The sequence below is a fragment of the Astyanax mexicanus genome, chromosome 6 (genome assembly GCF_023375975.1).
Source record: "Astyanax mexicanus isolate ESR-SI-001 chromosome 6, AstMex3_surface, whole genome shotgun sequence".
Classification (NCBI taxonomy): domain Eukaryota; kingdom Metazoa; phylum Chordata; class Actinopteri; order Characiformes; family Acestrorhamphidae; genus Astyanax; species Astyanax mexicanus.
Genome location: NC_064413.1, coordinates 15318857 through 15344262, shown reverse-complemented (window position 1 = coordinate 15344262; position 25406 = coordinate 15318857). Strand labels below are relative to the sequence as shown.

Below are 25406 nucleotides of genomic sequence, written 5' to 3'. Positions count from 1 at the left end.
TCTGCTATGTTTTCGCTGGAGTGTGATATGACGTTTGCAGGTGTGATGGATCAAAGTATAAACCAATAGGGAGTCAGAATGATATATGTTTATAATTCTCATTCAGCCACAATCAAATTTACTCTATCCAGATGGAGAGATTTATCTGAATAGGTTTTTTTGAACGATGAGAAGCCAGAATGAAAACAAGCTTAAATTAAATAGGAGTAGAAATAAAAACATCTTTACCTAAGTAAATTCACACAGTATTTGTAGTTCACTACTTAACACCTCTGGTAAATTGTGAATAATTGTTAAAACTGTTGCAATACACTGGTACAAAATGCATCAAGTACTCAAAAACGCTGTAATACATCTTAAAACTTACTAAATAGGAACAAATAAAAACAGTTGTTATGTGAACAACTGATTTGAAGCTGACATTAAGCTGGTTCAAGCTGACCCTGGATAAATGTATGATGTAGGATGACAATGCAAGTTTTGCAAGTATATTAGTTTTGCTGTGTCACTAACATGCAGCTCTAGACATGGTTCCCTTTTGTCTGTTCAGTTCAGGGTTTGTAACATTTAAATAATATAAGAACAATAAGATTCACAATGAAACAACATTTTGTCCTTTATCCCATTACAGTCACTCTGGATTATGCTCACTGGAAAGGAGGACATGTACAGGATGCATATGCCATTCTATGAGGAAGCCTATTACACTAAAAAGAGGGCAAGGGCCTTCTTAACTCAAACTGTGAGTGTATTCTGCCCTCTAGTGTTTACTAACACTAACAATGTTTCACTCTCCAGGTAATGATGAATTTTTGCTTTGATATCTTATTTCATTTCACTTAAATATACAGAAAAGTATGGAGCCCCTAATGTGACGTGGAGGTTGCATTAATAGGGTGCATTCAGAAGATAATATATACAGTCCACAGATTAATATACTAAGGCTATAAAATAATATATTGGGGTCAGAAATGTAATGTTTGTAGTCACGTTCATGCTTAGGCTTAATAACATTGGTAATACTGAAGGTCTGAAAAGAGGGGGGTTTGGGGGTTGTATCTGCCCCTCTCCCATCTGCCCCTCTCCCAGAGCCATCATGGTTAAAAAGCCTCATTAAAAGTGCCCTCTAGAATAATAAAGAACCCTTTGGATGCTCTTCTTGTGGGAAATAAGTGATTAAGTGCCTGCTAGAGCTTCACAATGCAAAAATAAGAAATTACTTATAAAACCTGTCACACAGGCCAGACTTAGGAGAGACACTCGCAGATAAAAAACACAAAGGAGAAGGTAAAGAGGAGCCAAAAATATGGTCAGCAAAAAAAGTGTGAGCAAAGCAAAAGATGAGAAACGGTAATACAAAACAGGTCGGTAACAAAAAGTCAAAAACAATGGAACACTTGGTAGAAGAGCTAGGAAAACTAGATTCAAAACTCAGCACTGAGCGGTATATATACAGGGAAGAACAGGTGAAAACAATCAATAGCTCGGAGAGCAGGAACGCTGTTGTGTCGCAGGTTCAGTGGTGTAAGAGAAGTCCAGAAGAAGTCCAGTGTGGGTGTATGCTGGGAAATGGAGTTCTAAGTGACAAGTTCAGAGTCTGGAGTAGGCAGGCTGACAGTGTCAGGACTGACAGAACCAGGATTATATTCAGTACAGTTTACAAGTGGTTTGTGTTGACTGTGTTCCAATTTTAGATTTTCTTGTGTCAAATAAAATAAAAAACAATAATGATATACAGTATTAGAATGTATAGAGGTGCTAATCAACAATTATTGACAATTTCACAAGGGGTGAACTGATTTTTGTTTAAGACTGTGTTGACATTTCAGGTAGTTTATTGAAAACTGCATTTACACTCAAATATGTTTTTTTCAGCTGATCAAAAGTTTAAGAACATAGCATTTAGTATCCAAAATCTGCGCAAACATTTGGATTTCATGCCATTTTCTGTCAAGTATTCACACTGTCAAGACCTCCTGATGAAAAAGTAAGAGCTCATTGACTCTGAACGTGGGGGGATTGTTGAGCTGTAAAAGTGCTGCTGATGGTTGGAAACAGTAAGACGGACATTTTGCATTTATGAAAAGATCCTGAAAGGGTTATTGATCAAAAAAGTCAGGCCAAAAATCACAGTCGCTGAGCTGCAGTGTCTGATTGGCTGTCCGTCAAGACACAGGAAAAATAAAGCCATTACTGGTGCTAACTGCAGCTCAGTCACATTCAGACAGACAATCTGCAATTTCAGATCAGGAGTGTATGCCTTTAAGATCTGCCCTCTAGCATATGTATTCCTCCTGGCCTTCAAATAAAAAGGGTGATGTGAGCCTTATGTGCCACACCTACTCCCACAGGATGCCCTTTCCAGTAGACAAACATGGTTCTTTACACGTGTGATAAGGAGTGCTATTTTTAAAATGGAAGATCCTTCGTTGAAAAAATATGATTTCATGCTCCATAGGTTATCACAAAAGTATAAACTGTTGTTGATAATACTTACCGTATTTTTCATATTATAAGGCGCACTTTAAATCCCAAAAATTGTCACTACGCATAATAATTGGATGAACCTGATGTATGAATTTTACCAGTCAGGTTGTAAGGAGCAGTAAAGCCACTGCTGAAGTGCAGAATTATTCAGGAAATTCAGTTTAGTTCTCCAGCATTGAAGCTGAAGCAGTATTAACATTAGCTGCTAACTGCGCTAAGTGCTAGCTCTTTTGCTGTTCAGAGGTGAATATTATCAGCCTGTAGCCAGCTGCTATCCACGGCTAGCACTGCTGGAGTAACATTAGCATGAGCTGCTAACCGCTCTAAGTATTAGCTCTTTTGCCATTCAGCGGCAAGTATTATTGGCCTGTAGCCTGCTGCTAACACTGGCTAGCACTGCTGGAGCAGCATTAGCATTAGCTGCTAACTCCCATTGTATAAGTTTTTAGTTTTAGCCATACCCCCTTTAGAATAACATAAGATAAATACAACAAGCTTTCTTCAAAATGGTAAAGACTGAGATTAGCCTAATAACTTAAAATGTCTGTCTTAATTACGACTATGTATCATACATGGCACATTATAGCTTTTTGTGCTGTCATTGGTGTGCTTTTCATTTTCTGTCCCAGCCCTTCAAAAATCCTGATCCACCACTGATTTGTAATCAGCTTCACACAAGCCTAAGTCCTTCTCCATGCCCAGTGCCAAGCGTCGGCTAGAGGGCTCAAATCTGGGATGAGATGGAGTGGTGCTTCTGATCCAGAACTAATCACCCAACACCAGACCTCACTAATGCTCCTGTAGATAAATCCATTTAAATCCTCACAGCAATGTTTCAACATCTAGTTTAAAGCCTACACAGCTCCTCCCCTCAGACGGGAGCTTCACCCAGACTGCAGAAGCACTTTGTCCCTCAAACCTCCGCACTTCACTCATACACAGTTACTGCAAAAAATTTCTGTGCTTTTTACAGGGGAGGAAGGATAGGATAAATTAAGGATAGGATAAATTAAAACAGTGAGAGACAGAATATCTAAAATAAAATGTATGTGTTTGTGTACTTTGGTACGTGGACACTCACAATATCCAAATGAATCAATAATACTAAATACTAAATTATCATTAATAATTTACTCTACCTCACTTTTAGACAGTGGACCCAGTCTGATGGTGGCAGCTGTCATGTTATTAATGGTTACATGTTACGTGTTCTGTTTCCTAATAGATTTAGCTTTGAGGACTGCTCTGCACACTATTTGTAGTTTTATAGAATCTGGTGATATATTAGCAGCTTTATTTAGTGATGTAAAACTACTGTTGTGTTCAGAAGGAAAAAAAAATATATATATATATATATATATATATATATATATATATATATATATTTACACTTATGCTTAATTATCATAACTAACTTTCACTACCTCTCTCTCTCTCACACACGTATGCTCCTTTTTGTGCTAAGGTTCTATTAAACTGTAACTCAGCACAATGAAAGAGTCCTAAAAGGATCAAAACTACCCTGAGATAATATAATAATAAAGAAAAAAAGTCTCTTGTCTGTTTTCGTGGCTCAGAGAATGTTATTGTGATTAAGCTGATAAATTACTTTTAAAGCTTTAAAAAGTTAGATTACTAAATTGAAATGGGTTAAATCAACATTGCTTTATGTATAAGGGCAATTTTTAAAAAAGAGAAAGGAGACTTTTTTTTTTTAAATATGGCAATATTTTTTTTGTACAAATAAAACACAAGCAGCTACACACACCTGCATACTATTTTATGTTAAATGTGGGAGGTTCTAAATAAACAATTATTAAAATGTGAAGGGGGCATGTGGGGGGTATATTTAATGGCAGCAATGCCCACAAACCATATATATACAGTGGCGTGAAAAAGTGTTTGTTCCCTCAATGATTTTTTTTTTCACGTGTTTGTCACTATGAAAAGGTTTTAGATCATCAAACGTATTCAAATGTTAGCCAAAGACAACACAAGTAAATAAAAAATATAGTTTTTAAAAAAAGGTTTGTATTATTAACAGAGATAATGAAACCGTGATTGCCCCCTAAACCTAATAACTGGTTTGGTCACTCTTAGCAGCAACGAGCAATGAACAATGAGTCTTTCACAGTACTGTGGAGGAATTTTTGCCCCTCTCTTCTTGGCATAATTGTTGTAAATCTGCCACATTGGGGGGTTTTCCAAAATAAACCGCCTTTTTAAGGTATATGTTTTTATAGGGGGTGGGGCAAACACTTTCACACAGGGCCATGTAGAAATTATTTAAAAAGGGCATGAACAACTCATCCAAGAAGTCACAAAAGAACCCAGAACTTAAAGAAGGGGGGGCTCCATGGGAGAGGGAGGGCACAACCAAATTGTGAGGTTTAGGGGAAAAACACTTTTTTTTTTTAAACAGGGCTAGATCGGTTTGAATATTAATTTTTTCCTTTGTCTGATAATAAGTTTGTTATAAGATTGAAAAAATATCAATATGAAAAAAAAAAAAAGAAATTATCTGTAGGGGCAAATACTTTTTCATACCACTGTATGTACAGTATATATACACGCTAAACGTTTTCTGAAACAAATGTTACCTCAGCCTGCTGCAGACTCTGTATCCATTAGCTGAAATAGTCAATATTCACCACTGGTCCAATGTAGTATTGATCTCAAATCAGTATAATCTCAACCTTAACCAAAATGATGATTCTGATCAAAGATGAGGTATCAACATCACATTGCTATCTTTGTTTGACTGACATAAATATAGTCTATAGAGGTTCATATCAATATATGCACACACTGTGTAACAATACATTTTTTATGATTAATTCTGAATAAACATATAAAAATGTAGGAATGTTAGCCATACTACATACTGTTTAACCACATCTGTGTAGACATACCCTGCAAATTTGTAAATGGGTGGGAAACTGTGAGCACTCTCTCTCCATGTTGAGATGTTTTTAATCTTAAAATGGTTTTGGGAAACTGATCTGTGCACAGTTTTCTGATCTCCTTGCTTTAACAACCTAAGTAAACCTGGCAATTAACAGGTGAGTTGAATCAGGTGTGCTTCAGCTCTGCTCAAGCATTTACTGAACTACCTTATAGTTTCTTTGTTTTATATTGCATATGTAATGTCCATATGTCAGGTACCTTGAGTTTTTACTGAACTGGGAAAATCTAAATTCTTTACTTTTTATGTGTCAAATTTTTATTTATTTTTAGAATTTCCTATTTTTTATTAAATGTCTGTATAAAATTTGTATTTCTTTTTTTTTGTTTACTATTTTGTTTCTTATTATTTCTAATATCTTATTAAATGTTTTTAATCTAGTTTAAACTGTAAATGCTCGGCTGCATTGTAAATGAGGGTCACCCTCAATTTATTCCCAAATGAAAATAAAGGTTTATTGATAGATTTGATCTCATTCTATTTTTCTTACATCTTTGTGTATTTGTTTGTATCTGTATGTAAGGGTCTGGAACTAATGTCCCCATTTGGCATTATCAAAGTGTTATGTTATTGTATTTTCCTTTATAATAAATGTAAATAAGTTTTACCTACAGCTGTTTGTATGTGTACAGGTCTATAGGTAAAGCAGTTTGACTAAGAGCTGGTTTTATGTGAGCATTTTGGTTTATAAAGCTCTGAAAAAAAGAGACCACTTAAAGCTCACCTTCCATCGTTTTTTCTTTCATTTTAAAATGTCTAGTTGTGGTCTCTAGTATGAATGAATGACATGTGAGCCGTTTTTGTAAAAAAAAAGTGCTCAGGTGTCTCTGTATAGCTCTTTTTTAATGGACTGTTTTAGGGGTGTGTCCAAAATGACCGGATTCCAGCTTTGCTCATGAATATTCATACATGCAAACAGCATGCAAATATCTCTCCTCTGATTGGCTAGGAGCACTGCGACGCCCCTCCACCGCTCTGCCGCTCACTGCCTCCCACCTCCTAACTGATGAGCAGTGATGTTGCGTCGCTTCAGCTCCGCCTCTGGGAGTTTCTCGAGCCAAGGTGGGCTGGTCTGTGAGTTTCTGCCTACGTAGGCAGAAAGATAATTCAAAATTCACCCGTTTTTCGGAGGGGGGGAGGGGGGATTTCTTTGCTTAGCTCCTGCAGACAATGGGGGCTGCAAAACAGTTTAATGTGCAGGTGTACACATTCAACTCGGAGAGACCTACTGTATTCCACAAAAAAACAAGAAAAATCGGATTTTCGCGGAAGGTGAGCTTTAATGATTATGTTTTTGGATGATCACAAGCCATCAAACCAAGCTGAACTGCCTTTATCTTTGCACCAGGAGTGGCATGAAGTGCAAATTATATGATGATAATGTAGCACATACCACACAATAACCTTTATAGTCATAAATAATACATTATACAGCAAAATCCACAGTTAATCCTGCAAAAAACACACACAATGATACTGGCTACTATCTTTCATCAGTTTTCTCGCAAATAAATTTAAAATCATATTCTACAGGATCTCTCCCACAGGTAATGTTTGTTATTTAATACTAAATAAACAGAAAATAACAATGTAACTGAAAATCTCTGTAGATAAGGATTTTGTCCTTCTCATCAACATATTTTGACACTGTGACTACAATATTAAATGTTAAGGGGAGATGTTGAAATGCATTTATATAGCTTGGCCAAACCCTTTTAAAAAGCGTGGCTATTGTTGATTTCAAAGTATCCTAATAAAAAGATAAAAAATAAGTCTTACCTTAAAGATTGTAATACACCCGTTTACTGTAAAACTACTCATCTGAGTAAATAATTCCTCACTAGGTTCTACTGCACAGTATGAAGCTTTTAGTTTCTTGTTCACATTTCCTTTCCACCTTAAAACACATTTATATTCCACCTTAACAGTTTCCCTGCATTAAAACTTATTTTCTCTACGTCACAACACAGTTCTCTTTTTAGACTGTAGTAGATGATAAAGTGTTTTAAGTGTTTTACACGTTTCTGCTAAGGGTGTGCAGAAATCACAGGCAGTCCATATAAAACAGAACGTCCAATTTGAATGTTCTGTTCCACCTTAAATCAGCGCCAAAAATAGTATCTATAGCCTGAAGCCTGTGTGCCGCGACAGCAGCATTTAAGGCGGAATGGTAAATTAGCAGCATTTAATGTGGGATAGTAAATTCATATTTAAGAAAGCTAAGTAGAAAGCGCTACTTACACGTAATGCTGTAGCTTGAGCAGCTCGCGTGCCAACCACCTGACCAATAATGAACCAGTCAGGGGAAGGAGAGGAATGATTATTAACATGGAATAGTATAATCCACTTTAGGGGGATTGAAATTGTATCCCAATATTCTTCCAGGCAGAGATACTGCACTGTTTTTGCAGTACTTAACATTATATGTTAGAAATATATTTAAATGTTTTGACCCCCCCCCCCCCCCCCGCCCAAACTATTGTTTTTACCCCGTTGGGGGGGTTGAAGTCTTAATTGGGGAGGTCTGACCTACCAAACTCCCCCGTAATTCGCACCCTGTCCAAAAGCAGTGTGTAAGACTGGTGGGGGAGAATATGCCAAGATGCATGTAAACTGTGATTAAAAACCAGGGTTATTCCACCAAATATTGATTTCTGAACTTTTACTTTATGAATATGAACCTGTTTTTTGCGTTATTTAAGGTCTGAAAGCTCTGCATCTTTTTTGTTATTTCAGCCATTTTACATTTTCTGCAAATAAATGCTCCAAATGACAATATTTTATTTGGAATTTGGGAGAAATGTTGTCTGTAGTTTATAGATAAAACCACAATGTGCACAAACATGTACCTATAAATAGCAAAATCAGAGAAACTGATTCAGAAACTGAGGCGCTCTCTTCATTTTTTCCAGAGCTGTAGGAGGCTCGTGAGGGCTCGCTGTTCTCCTCTCCTCCAGCAGGTGTCGCCAGCGCCGCGGTGTGAGGCTCAGAGAGCGGCCGGTGTGATGCAGGGCGAGGCGGGGCCAGCCGCGCTCTCTCTCTCGGTGCTGGAGAATCCGCGGCTTGTTCTCCGCGGCGGGGTGAGAGTAACGCCTCTCCGGTTGAACGGGGCTCGTGCATCGTGAGGACAGTACCGTCGCAAACGAGATCGGCTCGGAGGCGCGCGATGTCCCGGATCTACGGTTGCACCTGGTCTCGAGCTCGCGCGTTCAGCCCGTGTGTTCCGGCCGGACTGTGAGTAGCGTGCGGAGTCCGAGGAGGAGGAGAACCAAAACAAAAGCAGGACCGGCAGAATGAGCGAGGAGGCGTCTCACGTGCCCAGAGAAGTGCTGGGTAAGAACCGCACGCGCTCACAGCAGCGAACCGATTCTCAGTGTGAACACAATTAATGCGGTTTAAGAGGACTGCTCATCTCAGCATCCCAGTGTTCAGTTATAGTGTCAGTTTGTTTGGGACGGTCTGATAAAGGAGTGATGAGCACTCGTTACTATCTTTTGTGTTGTGAGCTGCTGATCACAGTCAGTCTGATAGGTTTCATTGTGATTGTGTGTGTGTGTGTGTGTGTGTGGTGCTGAATGGTAGTAGCTTGGATAGCCAATCCCTAGCCCTCTATAGCATGGTGTTGCCCTCAAGCAACAAACCCCTTATTTGGTAATTAGCTACAGAATCCCTTACATTTTTAATGATATTTATAAATATGTTATCACTAGACAAGCCTCCACTAAATAGAACAAGGGGGAGGAATTTGGTTTAACATTAAACCTGGACGTGGAGTAATCTTTTCAGCACCCAAAGCCACATGGGACCTAATACCAACAAATTATAAGATGGATATGATGGGATACATGTTTTAATTAATTACCTTGAATATAAAATAATATAATATATGTATAAAATATGTGTAGGTGCAACGATATCTAGTGGAATATTTTTTTATTACATGTTTTGGTGTTATTTACTTTTATTTGTTGCCACAGGACAACATTATGCAGTCCTCTTTTTAAAGTAGCAGTCTTAAGGATTTTTTTAATCTTTTAAATTGAAAGCAGTAGTTTTACTGAGAGGGGAGGGAACAAAATATTCTAATTAATGGCACCGATGTTCTTCTGCTACCAGTCCTGCTTATCTGAGGAATTAACTACACTGCTGCTAATACGCAATAATATCACCAACATTTTTCAATATTGTGAACGATATTATACCCTGAAATATTGTGCCATCACCCAATATCACCCACCCCTAATTATCACATCAGGGTACTACTTTATTATTACATTTCTAATTCACACTGTTCTCATTTCCTATTGTATATCTACTAGAGACAGATTATATCTGCCCAGTATCATTTATTTTATATTTGGAGTGCATTATTAGTATCATGGCATTGTGGATCATCAACTTGTTACAATCTAATAAAATTCTTGTATTTTTTTATATCTCAGTTAGGGGTGTGCCATTAAGTGTTTTGTCATATCACAAGAGTATCGTTATTGCGAAAATACCATGAAATATTGTGATATTATTTTAGGGACATATCGCACACCCCTACTGCTAATGGCGCTGATATAAGAGCTACTGCGAACATGGAGATATTAGAACAGCATATTTAGTCTTCATCTGATCTTTCACACAACGTTAAACCAAAAAATGAAATTTAGCTACCTAGCTCAACTGAGGAGAGCTAGGTAGCTAAAAGAGAGTGCAAAACAGTCCTCACTGAAACCACCAGATTCATGTATTCTGAAGAGACTGCATCACAATACCTGTTTTAAAATAATTTTTTTAGCATGCTTGGTGCCATTGTACACACTCACCAAAAACTTCCCCTCCAAAAAAAAAATGATGCCACACAGGGTTAAAGAGCTAGACCATCCTAAGCAAGGAAGGAATGGATTACACAGCATTAATGCTGCGACACTGTAATATTGGATTATACAGCATTTGACCCCCCCCTAATTTTCCTTTTGGAAGATGTTATCAGTTGCTCAGTTTTATATAGCTAATATTCATTGACCTATTGATTGTTTAGTTTGGTTACTATAATGGTTAAATCACTATGTGGGATGCAGTTTATTGAGCCTGATACAAGGGTACAGTTAGGGGAGACACAGCGTTGATTCTGGGATCAGAGGTTTAGGAGCGCTTAGCCCCTAACAAACCAAGCCGTACACCCACCCCTTAAAAAAAAAAAATAAAAAAAAAAAATATATATATATATATATATATATAATTTGAGGATAGTTCCCAGGAGGGGTGAGTGTCTCATATTAAAGGAAATAAAATAATTTACTGATCTTAGAGTCTAATCTTGTCTAATTTAAATAGCTAAAAGCGGAAAGCTACTCAAGACTTTATATAGATAACATTACTGATACACATACAGACATTACTAGTCCAGCACCTCGCCTTTAATATAAACACACAAACCAACAAGCCAGCAGCACCACAGCAAGCCTCTCTCACTCCTGTTTAACCAGTGTCTGATTATCAGCCTGCAACATTGGCTTACTAAATTTTAGCATATACGAGTGCCGTCAGGTGGTTCTGAATGAACAGTTTTAGATGGTTTTGATTGCATTTAACTTACCACTGAAGCGATTCAAATCTTATTCCCCTTTGCCTTAATGTGTATATAAAATCTGAATATCTTTTTTTAAAATCAGTTTTGAATCTCTTGTATGTATAGTCCACAATTGGATGTGGATCTATTTCATAGGCATGCAGTATGTATGTAAATGGTTAGATCAGATTTCATGTGTCACAAAGGACATTTTAGGCATAATTGTATCAATATTTGCACTGTAATTGTAAGTAACTGTAGCGTTAGAGGTTTAAAGTTGGTGCACGTTCTCTCTGTCTGCTGCTGAGTCTGGTCCATATGAAAATGTTGCATCTCTGTCTTGATAAAGTACCGCACATCTCGTTATGCTTTTAACTTGATGACCATTGTACAGCTGCAGGTTTTATCAATAATTTTAATTTTAATTTGCTCCTGGTTTATTGCATTTAATATGTATTTTTTACCAACGTATTCAATATTAATAGGACTAAATATTTTATAATGTTCATATATGTTCATATAGTAAGCTACTTCTGCATCCTCTGTCGCTGATACATATGCATCCATACCATTCATCCATTCTTTCTTCTGCTTTTCTATTCTATTCTACAGTTCTATTCTAGTCTAATCACTAACAATTAACTTCATGTGAAAAATATAATTAGAGCTGCTTTGTTACATTCAGATTTTGTATCGATACTGAAGGTAATTAAGAGATATTGAAACAAGGCTGTCCTCAGGGTGTTGTTAATATTGGCAAGCCTGGTGCTAACGGTTTCATTTTTTCTCACTAGGTTCATCACTATAGCAGTATTTGTGAAAGCTGGAAATTGAGTAGCTTTTGGTACATGGTTATTGACATTACGTGATATTGCAGTCTCAGGTGCAGCAAGATTTATCCAGTGTTTTGTGGCGTTTTGTCAGCTATAAATGTGAAAACTGCATTGTTTTTTTTTTTTTTCTTTTTTTGCTTGTGGTACTACAGTTTGCTAATGGGTCCGACACTGGACATCCTCTGATTGACTAAAAATCCAATTTGCTCTAACTTAACCACCTGGCAAACTCTAATTATCCAGTATAAACGTGAGCCGTAACTCACATAAAGGAGCAATCAGTGAGCGTGTGAAATGGGTACAGCAGTCCAATTTCTAAACACAGTCTACAGACACTAAGCTCACTCGGGTTGCCAGACTGAGGACAATGAATCTACACGGACAAGTGCAAGAAGAGCTTAATAACTTCTATCATGGCGTATTTTTTGCACTGTAAGGCGCACCTAAAATTACCCTTAATTTTCGCAGAAATCGTCAGTGCACCTTATAGTCCGGAGCAGTAAAGACACTCTGCTGAAGTACAGCGTCATACAGAAGTTTCAGTTTGGCTCTACAGCACTGAGATTGGAGCAGTATTAGCATTGGCCATTAACTATGGTAAGCTCTAGCTCTTTTGTTGTTCAGAGGTCAATATAGCCTGTAGCCTGCTGCTGATTCTCGCTAGCACTACTGGAGCAGCATTAGCGTTAGCCTCTAGGTGCTAACTTATTTGTCGTTCAGTGGTGAGTGTATCGGACTATAGCCTGTGTGTTAATGACAAGCTATGTGGGACTATGTCTATGTATAGCTAGCTGCATCATTCTGCGCTATACCAAAAAAAAGCCCACTGCTCCAAAAATACACAGGAATATTAAAAAGTTGTAAAAAGGCTTACGTTTAATTTCTCTGTAACTGCAGACAACCTGTATTTATATGTAGCTAATTTAGCAGCTAATTTAGTCAATATTGGGACCAGTAGTTAATCCTAGTATTTGCATTTTGTGCAAAAGAAAACTCGACCTCAAGAAGGAGAAATAACGTCCTTAAGATCCTAAAATTTCAGTTATCGAAGTGTGAATGGTGTTATTGGAGAACCCACTGATAACAGAGAGGCAGAACAAAAGACAGAAACTAATGACGATTCTTCTGCCATGTTAAAGGCCGTGCCTTCCTCCTGTTGTGCAGCTTCAGTTTGCATGTTCATGTGTCTTGTTCGAGCATTGCCTCAATCGATCACATGCAGGAGGGCATACAGATTGAGCGGAGAGGCCTTCAGTATACAGAGCACAGCTCGCTCAATCCATCCAAGCCTCCATCCATCCAAGTCTCATCTAGTAATGCTGTTCCTGCAGACCGCTGTTGCAGTGTGTCAGTGTGGATATAGAGGGGAAGAGAAAGACAGATGTGCTGACAGGGCCGCAGAAAAGGGATCTCATTGGCAGTGCGTGAAACAATGGGTAATTAGTCCTCAGCGTAACGAGGAAGAGAAAGCAGCTGCATTGTTTGACCGGCCCAACGCAAGCGGCCGGCGGCGCTGAGAGGAGACAGGAGCACTGTTCTCCCTCAGTGCAGGGGATGTGGTGAGGGCTGTCACCAAGTGTGTGGATGGTTGTTGGGATGCTAAACAACATGTTCAGCCTAATTTCTCACAGTAAACATGGCTCCGTACCAATTTTACTTTCTGCACAAGAAATATTACATTACAGCACCTGAGACCTGGCCACTTTGATTGAGATCCAGTTTTCCAGTCTGATGTTTTGTTTAAATTCTATAACGCTTTTAAATGAGCAGCTTTTAATTGAGCAGCTTTTAATTGAAGCATTTTATTTACAATGCATTCAAATATCAGTTTCAAACTACTCAAACATTTGCAAACTATCACATAGGAAGCATTGCACAGCATTGACATCACTTTGGGAAGATAGTATTCATCCAAACATCAAAAGTGCTTTTTTTTTTGCTATTTCAAGACCAGTATCTTTGGTTATCAAATATATTTAGTCCATCCCTGGTAAACAGTGCAGATTTGCAGTGTCAGTAAGTTCATATTTTGTGTGATGGGCACGTATTTTGACCTCCTAGTACGCTTGTACTTTTTCATGTTCTGAATTATGCATATCTTCTGAACAAGCATTTTGTCTGTTGTTTGTGCCTGCTCATGTCGGCTGGTTAGAATGGACACTAACTACTTATATCCACATTTCCTTCAAACTGTTGCCACAACATCGCTGTGCTTAACTTTCTCGGGCTCCGACTCTCGGACTCTGACTCTCTCTCAGTTCTGAGATATTATGAAACAGTAAAAAGAATCTAGTTTTGGCCTAAACCACACTACACTATTATTACTGTCCTCTCCCAAGCATACAGAGAAAATACCAGTATTTAAAAGAGTGATTCATGATTTTATTAAAATGTTAAGCAATTGACACCACAAAATAAATACTGTATTTTTCGCACTATAAAGCGCAATGTATTATAAGGTGCATTAAGCGACACAAGTAAGAAACAGGGGTGTCACCATGTTTTCCTTCTAATTCAGCAGGTATGGTCACTGGTTGGCGGGACCTGTAAAGTTAAGTAAACAGAACTGTAAATAAGCTAAGGAAACAAAAAAAGACACTTTATTTTAAATTTAAATGAAGGCTGAATGTTAATCTACACAGATTTCTCTCCTGAAAACTGTTTATTTGGTTGAGTAAAGCACTTCTGTTTATTTATAGTAAGCTTAGAAGTCCAGATATCCACTAAATCTGGGTGCAGCAGCATTAGCAGTAGCAGCTAATGCCACCCGAGAGCACTACACTAAGGAACCCTAAGTGTTCAGGTAAGCCAGTGTGATATTAGCTAGCAGTTTGTCTCACAAAGCTTGTTTTAACATGTTAACTTGCAGGTTACAGTCTGATAAAACTCACCTCTGAAGGGCAAAAGAGCTAACGCTTAGCCTGGTTAGTACGTAATACTAATGCTGCTCTAGCAGTGCTAGCCAGGGTTAGCAGCAGACTACAGGCCGATAATACTCAACTCTGAACAGCGAAAGACCTAGCGCTTAGCGCAATTAGTGGCTAATGCTAATACTGCACTGGACTTGGTTCTGTAATTCAGCAGAGTGGCTTTACTTCTCTTTACAACCTGACTGGTAAAATTCATATGTAAGAAGCATACATTCATACATAAAGCCCTCTGACGATTTTTGGGAAAATTTTAAATGTGCCTTATAGTGTGAAAAATACGATACTTAATTTTGCCAAATGCTAATTAATTTATTTACATTTAAATACCTGTTAATAAATCTGGATGTTCTCATGGTTTTCACATACGTCCACATTTTTTTTTTGCACTGCCGATTTTAATATTTATTTATATTATATTTATTGCCCTTTAGGACGCTAAAGCTTGCACAATATAAGACTCTTACAAACATATTTTTTGAATAATGCAAAATATAGTTTTTTAATCAAAATAATAGAAATGATTGTGAATTGTGCTGGTATGAACACAGTCTGAAACTGAAACTGGGTATGGGGTCAGTTCTGTCACCAGCTTGTATCAGAAGTTCTGCCTGCTGTTTCGTTGGACATTTTTTGGCATCTCACTTTGCAGCTAAAAATCATACCCACTCAGAAATCCACAGTAGAGTGCAGATTCTGAGAGCCATTTTTTTTTACCAAACTTCCGAAATCAGGACTGCAGCATGACTGCATACATGACCCATTTCTCCCATAAGTCCCTTTTCATGGGTGGAAGAGACTCAGTGAGGGTGTGGAGAATTGATTCCAGCAGAACAGTAGAGTGAGCAGCTCAGGCTGCTGTGGAGGTTCTCCATATTGTTAGGCTGAGGAGGGGGTGGAGGAAAGCTGAGGCAAATGTTGTGATGTGGAATTTTTTTTTTTCTTACTGTAAAAAGGTGATGACTGCAGAATTCTGTTTGCTCTTCAGCCTGTTTTTTTAGACTGCTATTTTTTAATTATTATGTGTTTAATATTCAGATCTGAAAGCATACACTGCCTAGTTGAAAGCTAGAGGCTGGAGGGTCTCAGTTTTAATGTCTAGACCAGGTATCACTAATAGGCGGACCGTGGTCCGGCTCCGGACCCAGACGTTGTCCAATGCGGACCCAAACCGATAAGCTACTGAGAAGGATTTAATTCTGACAGCGTTAATTTAAGGCGGCAGATTTTTTTTGTCTTTACGGTATACCCTCTCTGCGGTGCAGTGAACTCACAGACCAATCACGTGTGTTGTAAGAACGCTCTCCTCTGCCAATCAGATCTGTGCAGGCCACTGCCTCGTCTAGTGAATTGAGACGCGGCCGGGAAAAAACGCCTGTATAAAGAGATAGGGAGCCCGAGAACTGGCGGAAACTAAAGACACGCTGAGCGCAACAGAGACAGGTGGAGGAATATACACAAAATCTGGCCAGAGAGGCCATATATACTTTTTTTTTTTTTATATGTATACTTTTTTTAAACACAAGTTAAAAATGACAACGGCCCTTGGCCTGTAGAAAGTTTCTCTAACTGGACCATACTGACTTCTATTTAAATACCCCTGGTCTAGACCTTGTCAGTACTAGTTTAATAGCTACAAAACTATGAAGACAGATATGATTTAATTGGGTATTTTGAGTCAAAACTTGGTTATATCAGGCCTTTCTAGGCTGAATTTGGATCAGTGGGTTATAAGGCAGAAATGTTCAGGCTGTATTCAGTTAATCTAGCTTTTTATAAGACACTCTGCCTCAAAATATCTGAGTTAGATAAATCAAAATATGTAATTTAAGTTACAGTTTAAGTTTAAATTTAGTTGTTATATATATTGTTATGGCTGACCTTTATAACTCACTGTGTTTCTTTGCATTTTTGTTTTGTTTATGAAAACATTTTACCACTATTTCAATTATTAGTGCAAATGACCAATGCTTCAATAACAGTGCCTCAATATATAGTCCAAAAAATCATTATTGTGATTGTTCTAATCAGGCATATGAAGGCTGAGCTTTCGTTCATCCCACTCTATTATGGACGTCTTCCAGTTTCTTTGTTATTGAATGCTTTGGACAGACAGTGGAAACTTATCAGTTGGTAAAAAACAGAACCTTTGATTGTGCCTTGTTTCCAGACATGACCACATGCGCTGCACTTCAGTATTTTCCTCCAGTTAGTGATTAGTCATGCTCATGTAGGGATATCTCAGTGGAAATATCTTATCTTTGAGCAGTCTGCCAGATTTAGAGCACCGCTGCTTATACTACCAGAACGCATCGTAACTGTCATGATTTTCTTTCCTTACTGCAGAGAGTGTGAAGGATGCTGTGGGGAGGAAGATCAAGCTGGCGGTTAAGAAGAAAGTTAAACTGGAAATCAAAGGGGACAAGGTGGAGAACAGAATCCTGGTAAGTTTTGTTTTAATAGACCATCTTTCCTCTTTCTGTTTGTGCTTTTTCTATTGTTCTGACCCAATGGTGCATAGCAGTGCTTACATGCCCCTATTTTTCATGCAAACTTGCACAACTTGTTTTTCGTAGCCCATGTTTTGTAGTTCCTATTTTGAAATGGGTATAAAAGGTAGAGTTGGTCCTTAGATTTGGCTCAGACTTTGACTCCAGAGGCTTAAGACTCGACTGGGACTCACACCCATAAACTGATGACTCAACATGGACTCTAACCCCAGAGATCTCAAGACTTGGGTCAGAAATCTGAGACTCGACTCACCAGAAATTTGTAACTCATCTTGGACTCTAATTGCAAAGACTCTTACCGCAGTGACTTCAGACTCCGTGCAGACTCTTTGCTCAAGGCTTGACTCTGACTTGTGCCAGAAATTCAAGCCTTGAGGATACTTGCACCTTGGAGCTCATTAGTCAGCCTGGACTCAAGACTCAACATAGACTTGCATTAGAAATTTGAGACTTGAAATAGATTTACATCCCAAAATGTATGGTTTGACTTAGACTCTAGCTACAAAGACTCAAGACTGACTTGCACAAGAATTTGAGGCTCGACTCAGGCCTGCACTTTCATCGCAAAAACTTTAGCCTCGACTTGTGCTAGAAATTATAGAAATTTGAACCTTGACTGGGACTCGCATCCAGGAGTCAAATTGCACTCTAACTGCAGAGACCTAAGACTGCCCCAAGAGTGCAAAGCAGTGCTTACATGCCCCTGTTTTTCATGCAAACATGAAAAACAAAACATGAACTTGCACAGCTCATTTTTCGCAGCCCATGTTTTGTACTTCCTGGTTTGGAATGGTTATAAAGGGTATAGTTGGTCCTTAGATTTGGCTCACACACTCACTCCAGAGACTGATGACTTAACATGGACTCGAACCCCTCAAGACCTAACAGAGACTTGAACCAGAAATTTGAAAGTTTGGACACAGACTTTCATACAAAAATTGTGACTTGACTTAACCGCTAATCCTAGAGTTTCAAGACTTAGGCTGTGAACTGGCACTTGACTTAAGACATGAATTGCACACTCACTTCATAGACTCATAGACTGATTTGAACTTGCAACAGAAATTCAAGGTTTGATTGGTACTCACACCCAGAAATTCAAAACTCAACTTGGATTCTAACTGCAAAGATTCAAGATTGAATGCAGCCTTGTACCAGAATTACAAGTCTTGTCTCAATCTTTGTGACTAACCACAGAAACATTAAACTCTGCTTGGACTCACACCCAGAAATTTGTGACTCTACCTGGACTGTAAAGACTCAAAGCTCAATAAAGATTAGCACTAGAAATCTGTGACGTCTCTCCAACTCTGATTCCGGAGACTTAAGACTCTCAACTTGTTGTGAACTTCAAGCCATGGCTTACACTTACCGCAGTGACGTCGAACTTCGTGCACAATCTGCATAGACTCTTTGCTCAAGACTTGACTCGCACTTGACTTGCACCAGAAATTCAAGCTTTGAGGAGACTTGCACCTTGAAGCTCATGACTCAGCCTGGACTCCTAACCACAGACTAAAGATTCAACACAGACTTGCACTAGAAATTTAAGACATGACTGGGATTTACATTTACATTCAGAAATTCATTATTCGACTTAGACTTGAACTACATAGACTCAAGAATGAACAGAGACTTGCACAAAAATGTAAGGCTCGACTGAGACCCAAAACATAGCCTGCACTCTCATCGCAAAAACTTTAGCCTCAACTTAGACTTGCACAAGAAATTCTAGATGCAACTTGGGCTTGCTCCAGAAATTTGAACCTTGACTAGGACTCACATCCAGGACTCAATTTGGACTCTAGCTACAGAGATCCAAGACTTGACTCAGAATTGCACCAGAAACTCAGGACTCAAGAGTCCAAAGACTGGGACTTGGACCCAGAAATTTGTTGCTCAACTTGGACTCCAGTTGCAAAGAATCATGTGTGTCACAAGAAATTTGAGGATCTACTCAGACCCTAATGCCAGAGACTAATTACTCAGGATATGAACATGAAATCTAACTGCAAAGACTTGACTCGACTCACATGAACAAACTTTGGCTGTATACCTTGTATGTCTGTTAGGGACTTGCTAAACACAATGGCATGTCTTGAGTGAAATGTTTAATCATTTTGCAGTCTTGCAGTTTACTTTGATTCTGTTATTTTACGCTGGTTTCTGTTCTCTTAATTGTCTTAATTGTTTGTTAATCTGCTAATTATTAGCCAGTCACTGCTCAAAACTCTATTCGCTACATGTCTTGGCTGATCAACAAGATTTAGAGTGAAGGGAAAATGGTGTGAAGTGAATTGCCTCCACAATCCTAGTATATAAAGCTGCTATTGAGAATTCCCAGTGGCAGGTTTGTCAGGCTGTGGTGGGGTGCTGCAATGACATCCTGAATCCTGGGCACCTGTAATAGCAGAGCTGTTCTCCTGTATTTCAATATCACCTGTGTGAGCTTGTTAATTGAAAGTGACTGTCTCAGGTAAATGAAATGCCTCGTAAGAAACGCACAGCACTGAGAAGCTGGTGGCAGGGTTTAGTATGCTGGTAGTGATGGGGCTGGGTTTTTTTGCTTGAAGACCTGTCAGGTAGCTGTCAAAAGCATTTTGGGGCTCTGTTGAGTGGTTATATCAGAGCCCCAGTGGGTGCTGTTGATGTAGGTGGTCCCAGGCTATATGTGTGTGTGTTTGCATGTGTGACACCCTGTATAGTTGATAGACTGAGTGTGTTGTAATGAGCCGTTGCTGCTTTTGGGCACTGTCAGTATTGACAGGGATTGGAAGGGTGATAATAAGGCTAAAAATAAAACAAAATACTGGCTTTTCCTCTCCTGCCATTAGTGGCTCAGGGTCCCAGTGCCTGGTGGAGAACTGCACTGTAATGTGATTTGGAGAGTGGTTGGACCTCAAGCCTCTTTTGAGTTATTAATAGACGCGGAGCTCAGCTGAGTCCACATTGTGGTACGGCACCGCCTGTAGTGCTGCATCTGTATGGGGCCAGTATATTACCCTCGCTGGGCTGCAATGGAAGCCTGTGGATTATTACATGTGCAGCAACTTTTAAATATGTATTTTTTGGTTACACTTTGGACATGCAGGTCTATGTCAACAAGCATTAAGCTAGTAATTAGGGTTGTGAATGGGTTGGAAAGGGCCTGAAAATTTAAAGGGCTGGTTTTCTAGACAAGATTTAGGGAGGGTTCTGGACCATGGTTTTCCTTTAATAGAAAAATCTCTCCATTTAAAATGATGTGTAATCCAGGACTAGTTGTTGATTGGAGGTATAGGTGTGATTTATTTGAACATATATACAAACATCCCCAAACTAAAGGACCATTAAGGTTTATATATGTATATATATGTATATATATGTATATATATATATATACATATATATACATATATATATATATATATATATATATATAATTTTTTTTTTTTTTTTATATATATATACAGTGAGTCCAAGAAGTATTTGATCCCTTGCTGATTTTCTTCGTTGGCCCACTAATAAAGACATGATCATTCTATACTTTTAATGGTAGATGTATTCTTACATGGAGAGACAGAATATTAAAAAGAAAATCCAGAAAATAAATCTAAGGAATATATATTAATTGATTTGTATTTCATGGAGTGAAATAAGTATTTGATCCCTTAGTATTCATTAGCAGTTCTGGCTTTTACAGACCAGTTAGACACTCCCAATCAACTTGTTACCTGACCTGAAGCCACCTGTTCTCACTAATCACTTGTGTGAAAAACACCTGTCCACAGAATCAGACAGATCACACAGATTTCAAGTCTCCAACATGGGTAAAACCAAAGAGCTGTCACAGGACCTCAGAGTCAGAATTGTTGACCTTCACAAAGCTGGAATGGGCTACAAAAAGATTAGTAAGGTGTTGGATGTGAAAGTAACAACTATTGGTGCAATTATCAGAAAGTTTAAAGAGTATAACATGACAATCAACAGACCTCGGCCCGGTGCTCCAAAGAAGATTTCGCCTCGTGGGGTGGCAATGATGCTGAGAACGGTCAGAAATCGTCCTGCAACCACTCGGCAGGAGTTAGCAAATGACCTGAAGGCAGCTGGGACCACCGTTTGCAAGGAAACAATTGGCAACACTTTGCGCAACAATGGATTCACATCCTGCAGTGCCCGAAAGGTACCCCTGCTGAAGAGAGCACATGTGGAGGCGCGCCTCAAGTATGCCAATGATCATTTGAAAGATGAACCAAGTTATTGGGAGAAGGTTTTGTGGTCAGACGAGACCAAAATTGAACTTTTTGGCCTCAACTCCACCCGCCATGTGTGGAGGAAGAAAAATGCTGCCTATGACCCCAAGAACACTGTGCCCACCGTCAAGCATGGAGGTGGAAGCATAATGTTTTGGGGGTGTTTCTCTGCCAAGGGTACAGGGCTACTTCACCGCATCACTGGGAAGATGGATGGAGCCATGTACCGCACAATCCTGAGGGACAACCTCCTCCCCTCTGCCAGGGATCTGAAAATGGGCCATGGTTGGGTCTTCCAACATGATAACGACCCTAAACATACAGCAAAGGCAACAAAGGATTGGCTCAAGAAAAATCACATTAAGGTCATGGAGTGGCCCAGCCAGTCGCCAGACCTCAATCCGATCGAAAATCTATGGAGGGAGCTGAAGGTCAGAGTTGCCAAGCGACAGCCCACCAACCTTCATGATTTAGAGAGGATCTGCAAAGAAGAGTGGGCCAAAATTCCCCCTGGTGTGTGTGCTAAACTTGTGGTTAACTACAACAAACATCTCACCGCTGTGCTTGCAAACAAAGGCTTTGCCACTAAGTATTGAGTGTGTTTGGCAAGAGGGATCAAATACTTATTTTCCTCATTGAAATACAAATTAATTAAAATATATTCTTTAAAATTATATTCTGGATTTTTGTCTTGATATTCTGTCTCTCCATGTTAGAATACATCTACCATTAAAAGTGCAGAAGGATAGTGTCTTTATTAGTGGGCAAACAAAGAAAATCAGCAAGGGATCAAATACTTCTTGGACTCACTGTATATTTTTTTGTAGTAACTCATGACATAATCAGGATGTTTCATCAGATATAAAGGAAATATCTTAATGTACCCAGTGTCAGCAAACTGTGTGGCTTGTAGTCAACAAACCTTCGCACAACCTTTTCCACAACTGTTTTGCCTGGCATATAGCATAACAGCACATAAACAGTTTCCTGCTGCCATGGAAATGGGTGAGTTGGCCATTTTCTGCTGAACAGGTAATCACTGAGATTCAGTAAGGTTTGTTAACCATAGCCTGGTAATTTAATAATCCATCACTATTGTAGTAAGTACATGCATTTTAACATTCAACATTTGGGTGCAGCATTGGTGAAGTCATCGCAGCAGATAGTGCGCCAGAAATTTCTTACTACTTAACGAATTAGTAAATAGGCCGTACTGTATTTTTCAAAATAGAAGGTGCGCCAGGTTATAAGGCACACTATCGATAAACGTCATTGCATTAAGCGACACTAGTATACGCCTATATTGAAGTTAGCAAGGGTGTCGCCATGTTTCCCTTCTAATGGGGAAGCTGGGGAAAGTAGATAGGTAAATAAAACTGTAAATCATATATGTATATATGTGTATGTGTATATATATATATATATATACATATATATATATATATATATATATATATATATATATATATATATATATATATATATATATATATATAGTCAAACGAGCACTGTATGTTAATCTACACAGATTTCTCTTTCATTTATTAACAGTAAGCTTAGATTTCCAATATCAAACGGTGAGTTTTCAGTGAAGTGGGTGTAGCAGCATTAGCCGCTAACCGCAGTTTAAATGCCCCCTCGACAGCGATACACTGAGGAACCCTGAGTGTTCCAGTAACCCAGGGTGACATCAGCTAGTGGTTCATCCCACGTAGCTTGTTTTAAAACACGCAAACATGCAGACTACAATTCGATATACTCGCCTCTGAGTGGCAAAAGAGCTAGTGCTGCGGTTAGCGGCTAATGCTAATGCTGCTGCATCCAGCCTTTGCTGTACTTCAGCAAAATGGCTTTACTGCTCCTTAATACATGACTGGTAGAATTTATACATAAGGTGCAGCAGATAAAAACTGCTGGTTTCTGATAAAATTAAATGATTTTAAGTAAGCTTTATAGTCTGAAAAATATTGTAATATTATTGATACTGAGCCCCATTCCTTTGCAAATTGAATCATATTGTGGTAAACCACACCCCTGTACACACACACACACACACACACACAGTAGTAAATAGCTAGTTCATGCTAGGTCTTGTGTTGCTGGACTATGACGAATAGTGTGGAAGTGAGTGTGTGAGAGAAACGGAGGGACAGGAGGAAAAAACGCTGCTGGAATTTCCCTGGAGTTCACTCTGAATTCCATGGTGGTTCCTGAACCATGAGAATAAAATGCTGACTCTCCTGCAGCCCTGTTTAAATTACTGAGCAAATAAATGCCTCAGTGCAGTAACTGTCTGCTCAGGACACACAGAGCTGTTTTGGGCGGAAGTGGCAGAGAACAAAAACAAACAGCCTGGCTCACTTTCAGACTCATGCCCACAGCTCCTCAGCTCCACAGCTCAGTGGATGTTTTGTTGACCTTCCCTGTGGACCAGCACTGAAAGATATACGTGAGAAAACACCCTAAACTGTTTGGCTGGAAATCAAATGTTCTGTTTTTAGTGATACCACATACATTTCTCTATTCAATTTTGTTCTTTTTTAGTAAACAGTAGATTAGGACAGGGAATAAATACTCTTCCTGGATTGTAATGCATTTTGAGAATTGAGTATTGCTTTGCATCAGTGACACTGTGTGTCCATGTTTATAAGAATGTACTGTATTTTTTACCCTTATTAGATGTTGTTAAAGTAGCCTTAGACAGCAGTTAATATGATATAGCCTCCTTTCAAGAATATTAAGTCACCTGAAGCTATTTTAGGTATGACCTATGCGTGAGAAGTGGTCAGCCATTACTGTCTACAAATATTTGGCCATATATTGTACAGCTCTGAAAAAAATTAAGAGACCACTTCAGTTTCTCTGATTTTGCTGTTTATAGGTATGTGTTTGAGTTACATGAACATTGTTGTTTTATTCTGTAAACTACAAAATTGGGACAAAATCTCACCCAAATTCCAAATAAAAATATTGTTTTTTAGAGCATTTACCTGCAGAAAATGAGAAATGGCTGAAATAGCAAAAAAGATGCAGAGCTTTCAGCCCTCAAATATTGATTGAGAAATCAATATTTGTTGGAATAATCCTTTTTTTTCATAGTTTTCATGCATCTTGGCATGTTCTCCTCCACCAGTCTTACACACTGCTTTTGGATATCTTTGTGCCACTCAAAAATTCAAGCAGTTCAGTTTGGTTTGATGGCTTGTGACCATATATATTCCTCTTAATTATATTCTAGAGGTTTTCAATTTAGTAAAATAAAAAAATAAAAAAAAACATTTTTTTTTTTTGCTATTTTTTTGCCATTATGTTATTAAATAGCCTAAATATAATTGTTTTCCTAATTAATTTTGATTCACAAGACCCCAATTTGATTAAATTTGAATGAACTTTTATTTATATAGAGACATTTCAGTTACAATTACAGATTTTGGATATGCTGTACTTGTACAATAAACACTGAACCAAATAACATAAAAATATTATTTAGTACTGGAGCTCCAGCCATACTTAACTGATAAGCAGGCCGGATCTTATTGCATTAGATTAATGGGGGTAAAGATTTGTGCTCTTACAAGAAAAATAGGCTAATGTTAATTTTAATTTAATATAATTTTTACATTTTACATTTAACAAAACTTTTTATAAGAATCCAGCCCTCATTTCTGTCTTGGTTTTCAAAGAAAAAGCAATTACAAAACCACAATGATCTTTTTTTTATGTAGTGTTTAAGCACCATAATCAGCAGATAACAGGCAGTTAGGAGGACATGCTGATGTAGCACATTTTACAGTCATTTGAAAACACTGTCTTATATATATATATTAAGTAGCTGTGAAGTGTTGGATGGCTTCATTCCTGCATGGGAGCAGTATTAAGTTTCATTTCGGAA

The 25406-nt window shown here is 38.4% G+C and overlaps 1 protein-coding gene across 2 annotated transcripts in view; it reads left to right on the top strand.

Moving 5' to 3' along the window:
• The first annotated feature begins 8289 nt into the window (after positions 1-8289).
• Positions 8290-25406, top strand: part of LOC103035048 (F-actin-uncapping protein LRRC16A) — a 224526-nt gene continuing 207409 nt past the window's right edge. For both annotated transcript variants that reach the window (XM_049480062.1, XM_022674094.2), the window contains exons 1-2: positions 8290-8785; positions 17119-17216. In XM_049480062.1, the coding sequence (XP_049336019.1) occupies positions 8746-8785; positions 17119-17216 (138 nt within the window). In that variant the 5' untranslated portion in view covers positions 8290-8745. The remainder of the gene's footprint in view (positions 8786-17118; positions 17217-25406) is intronic.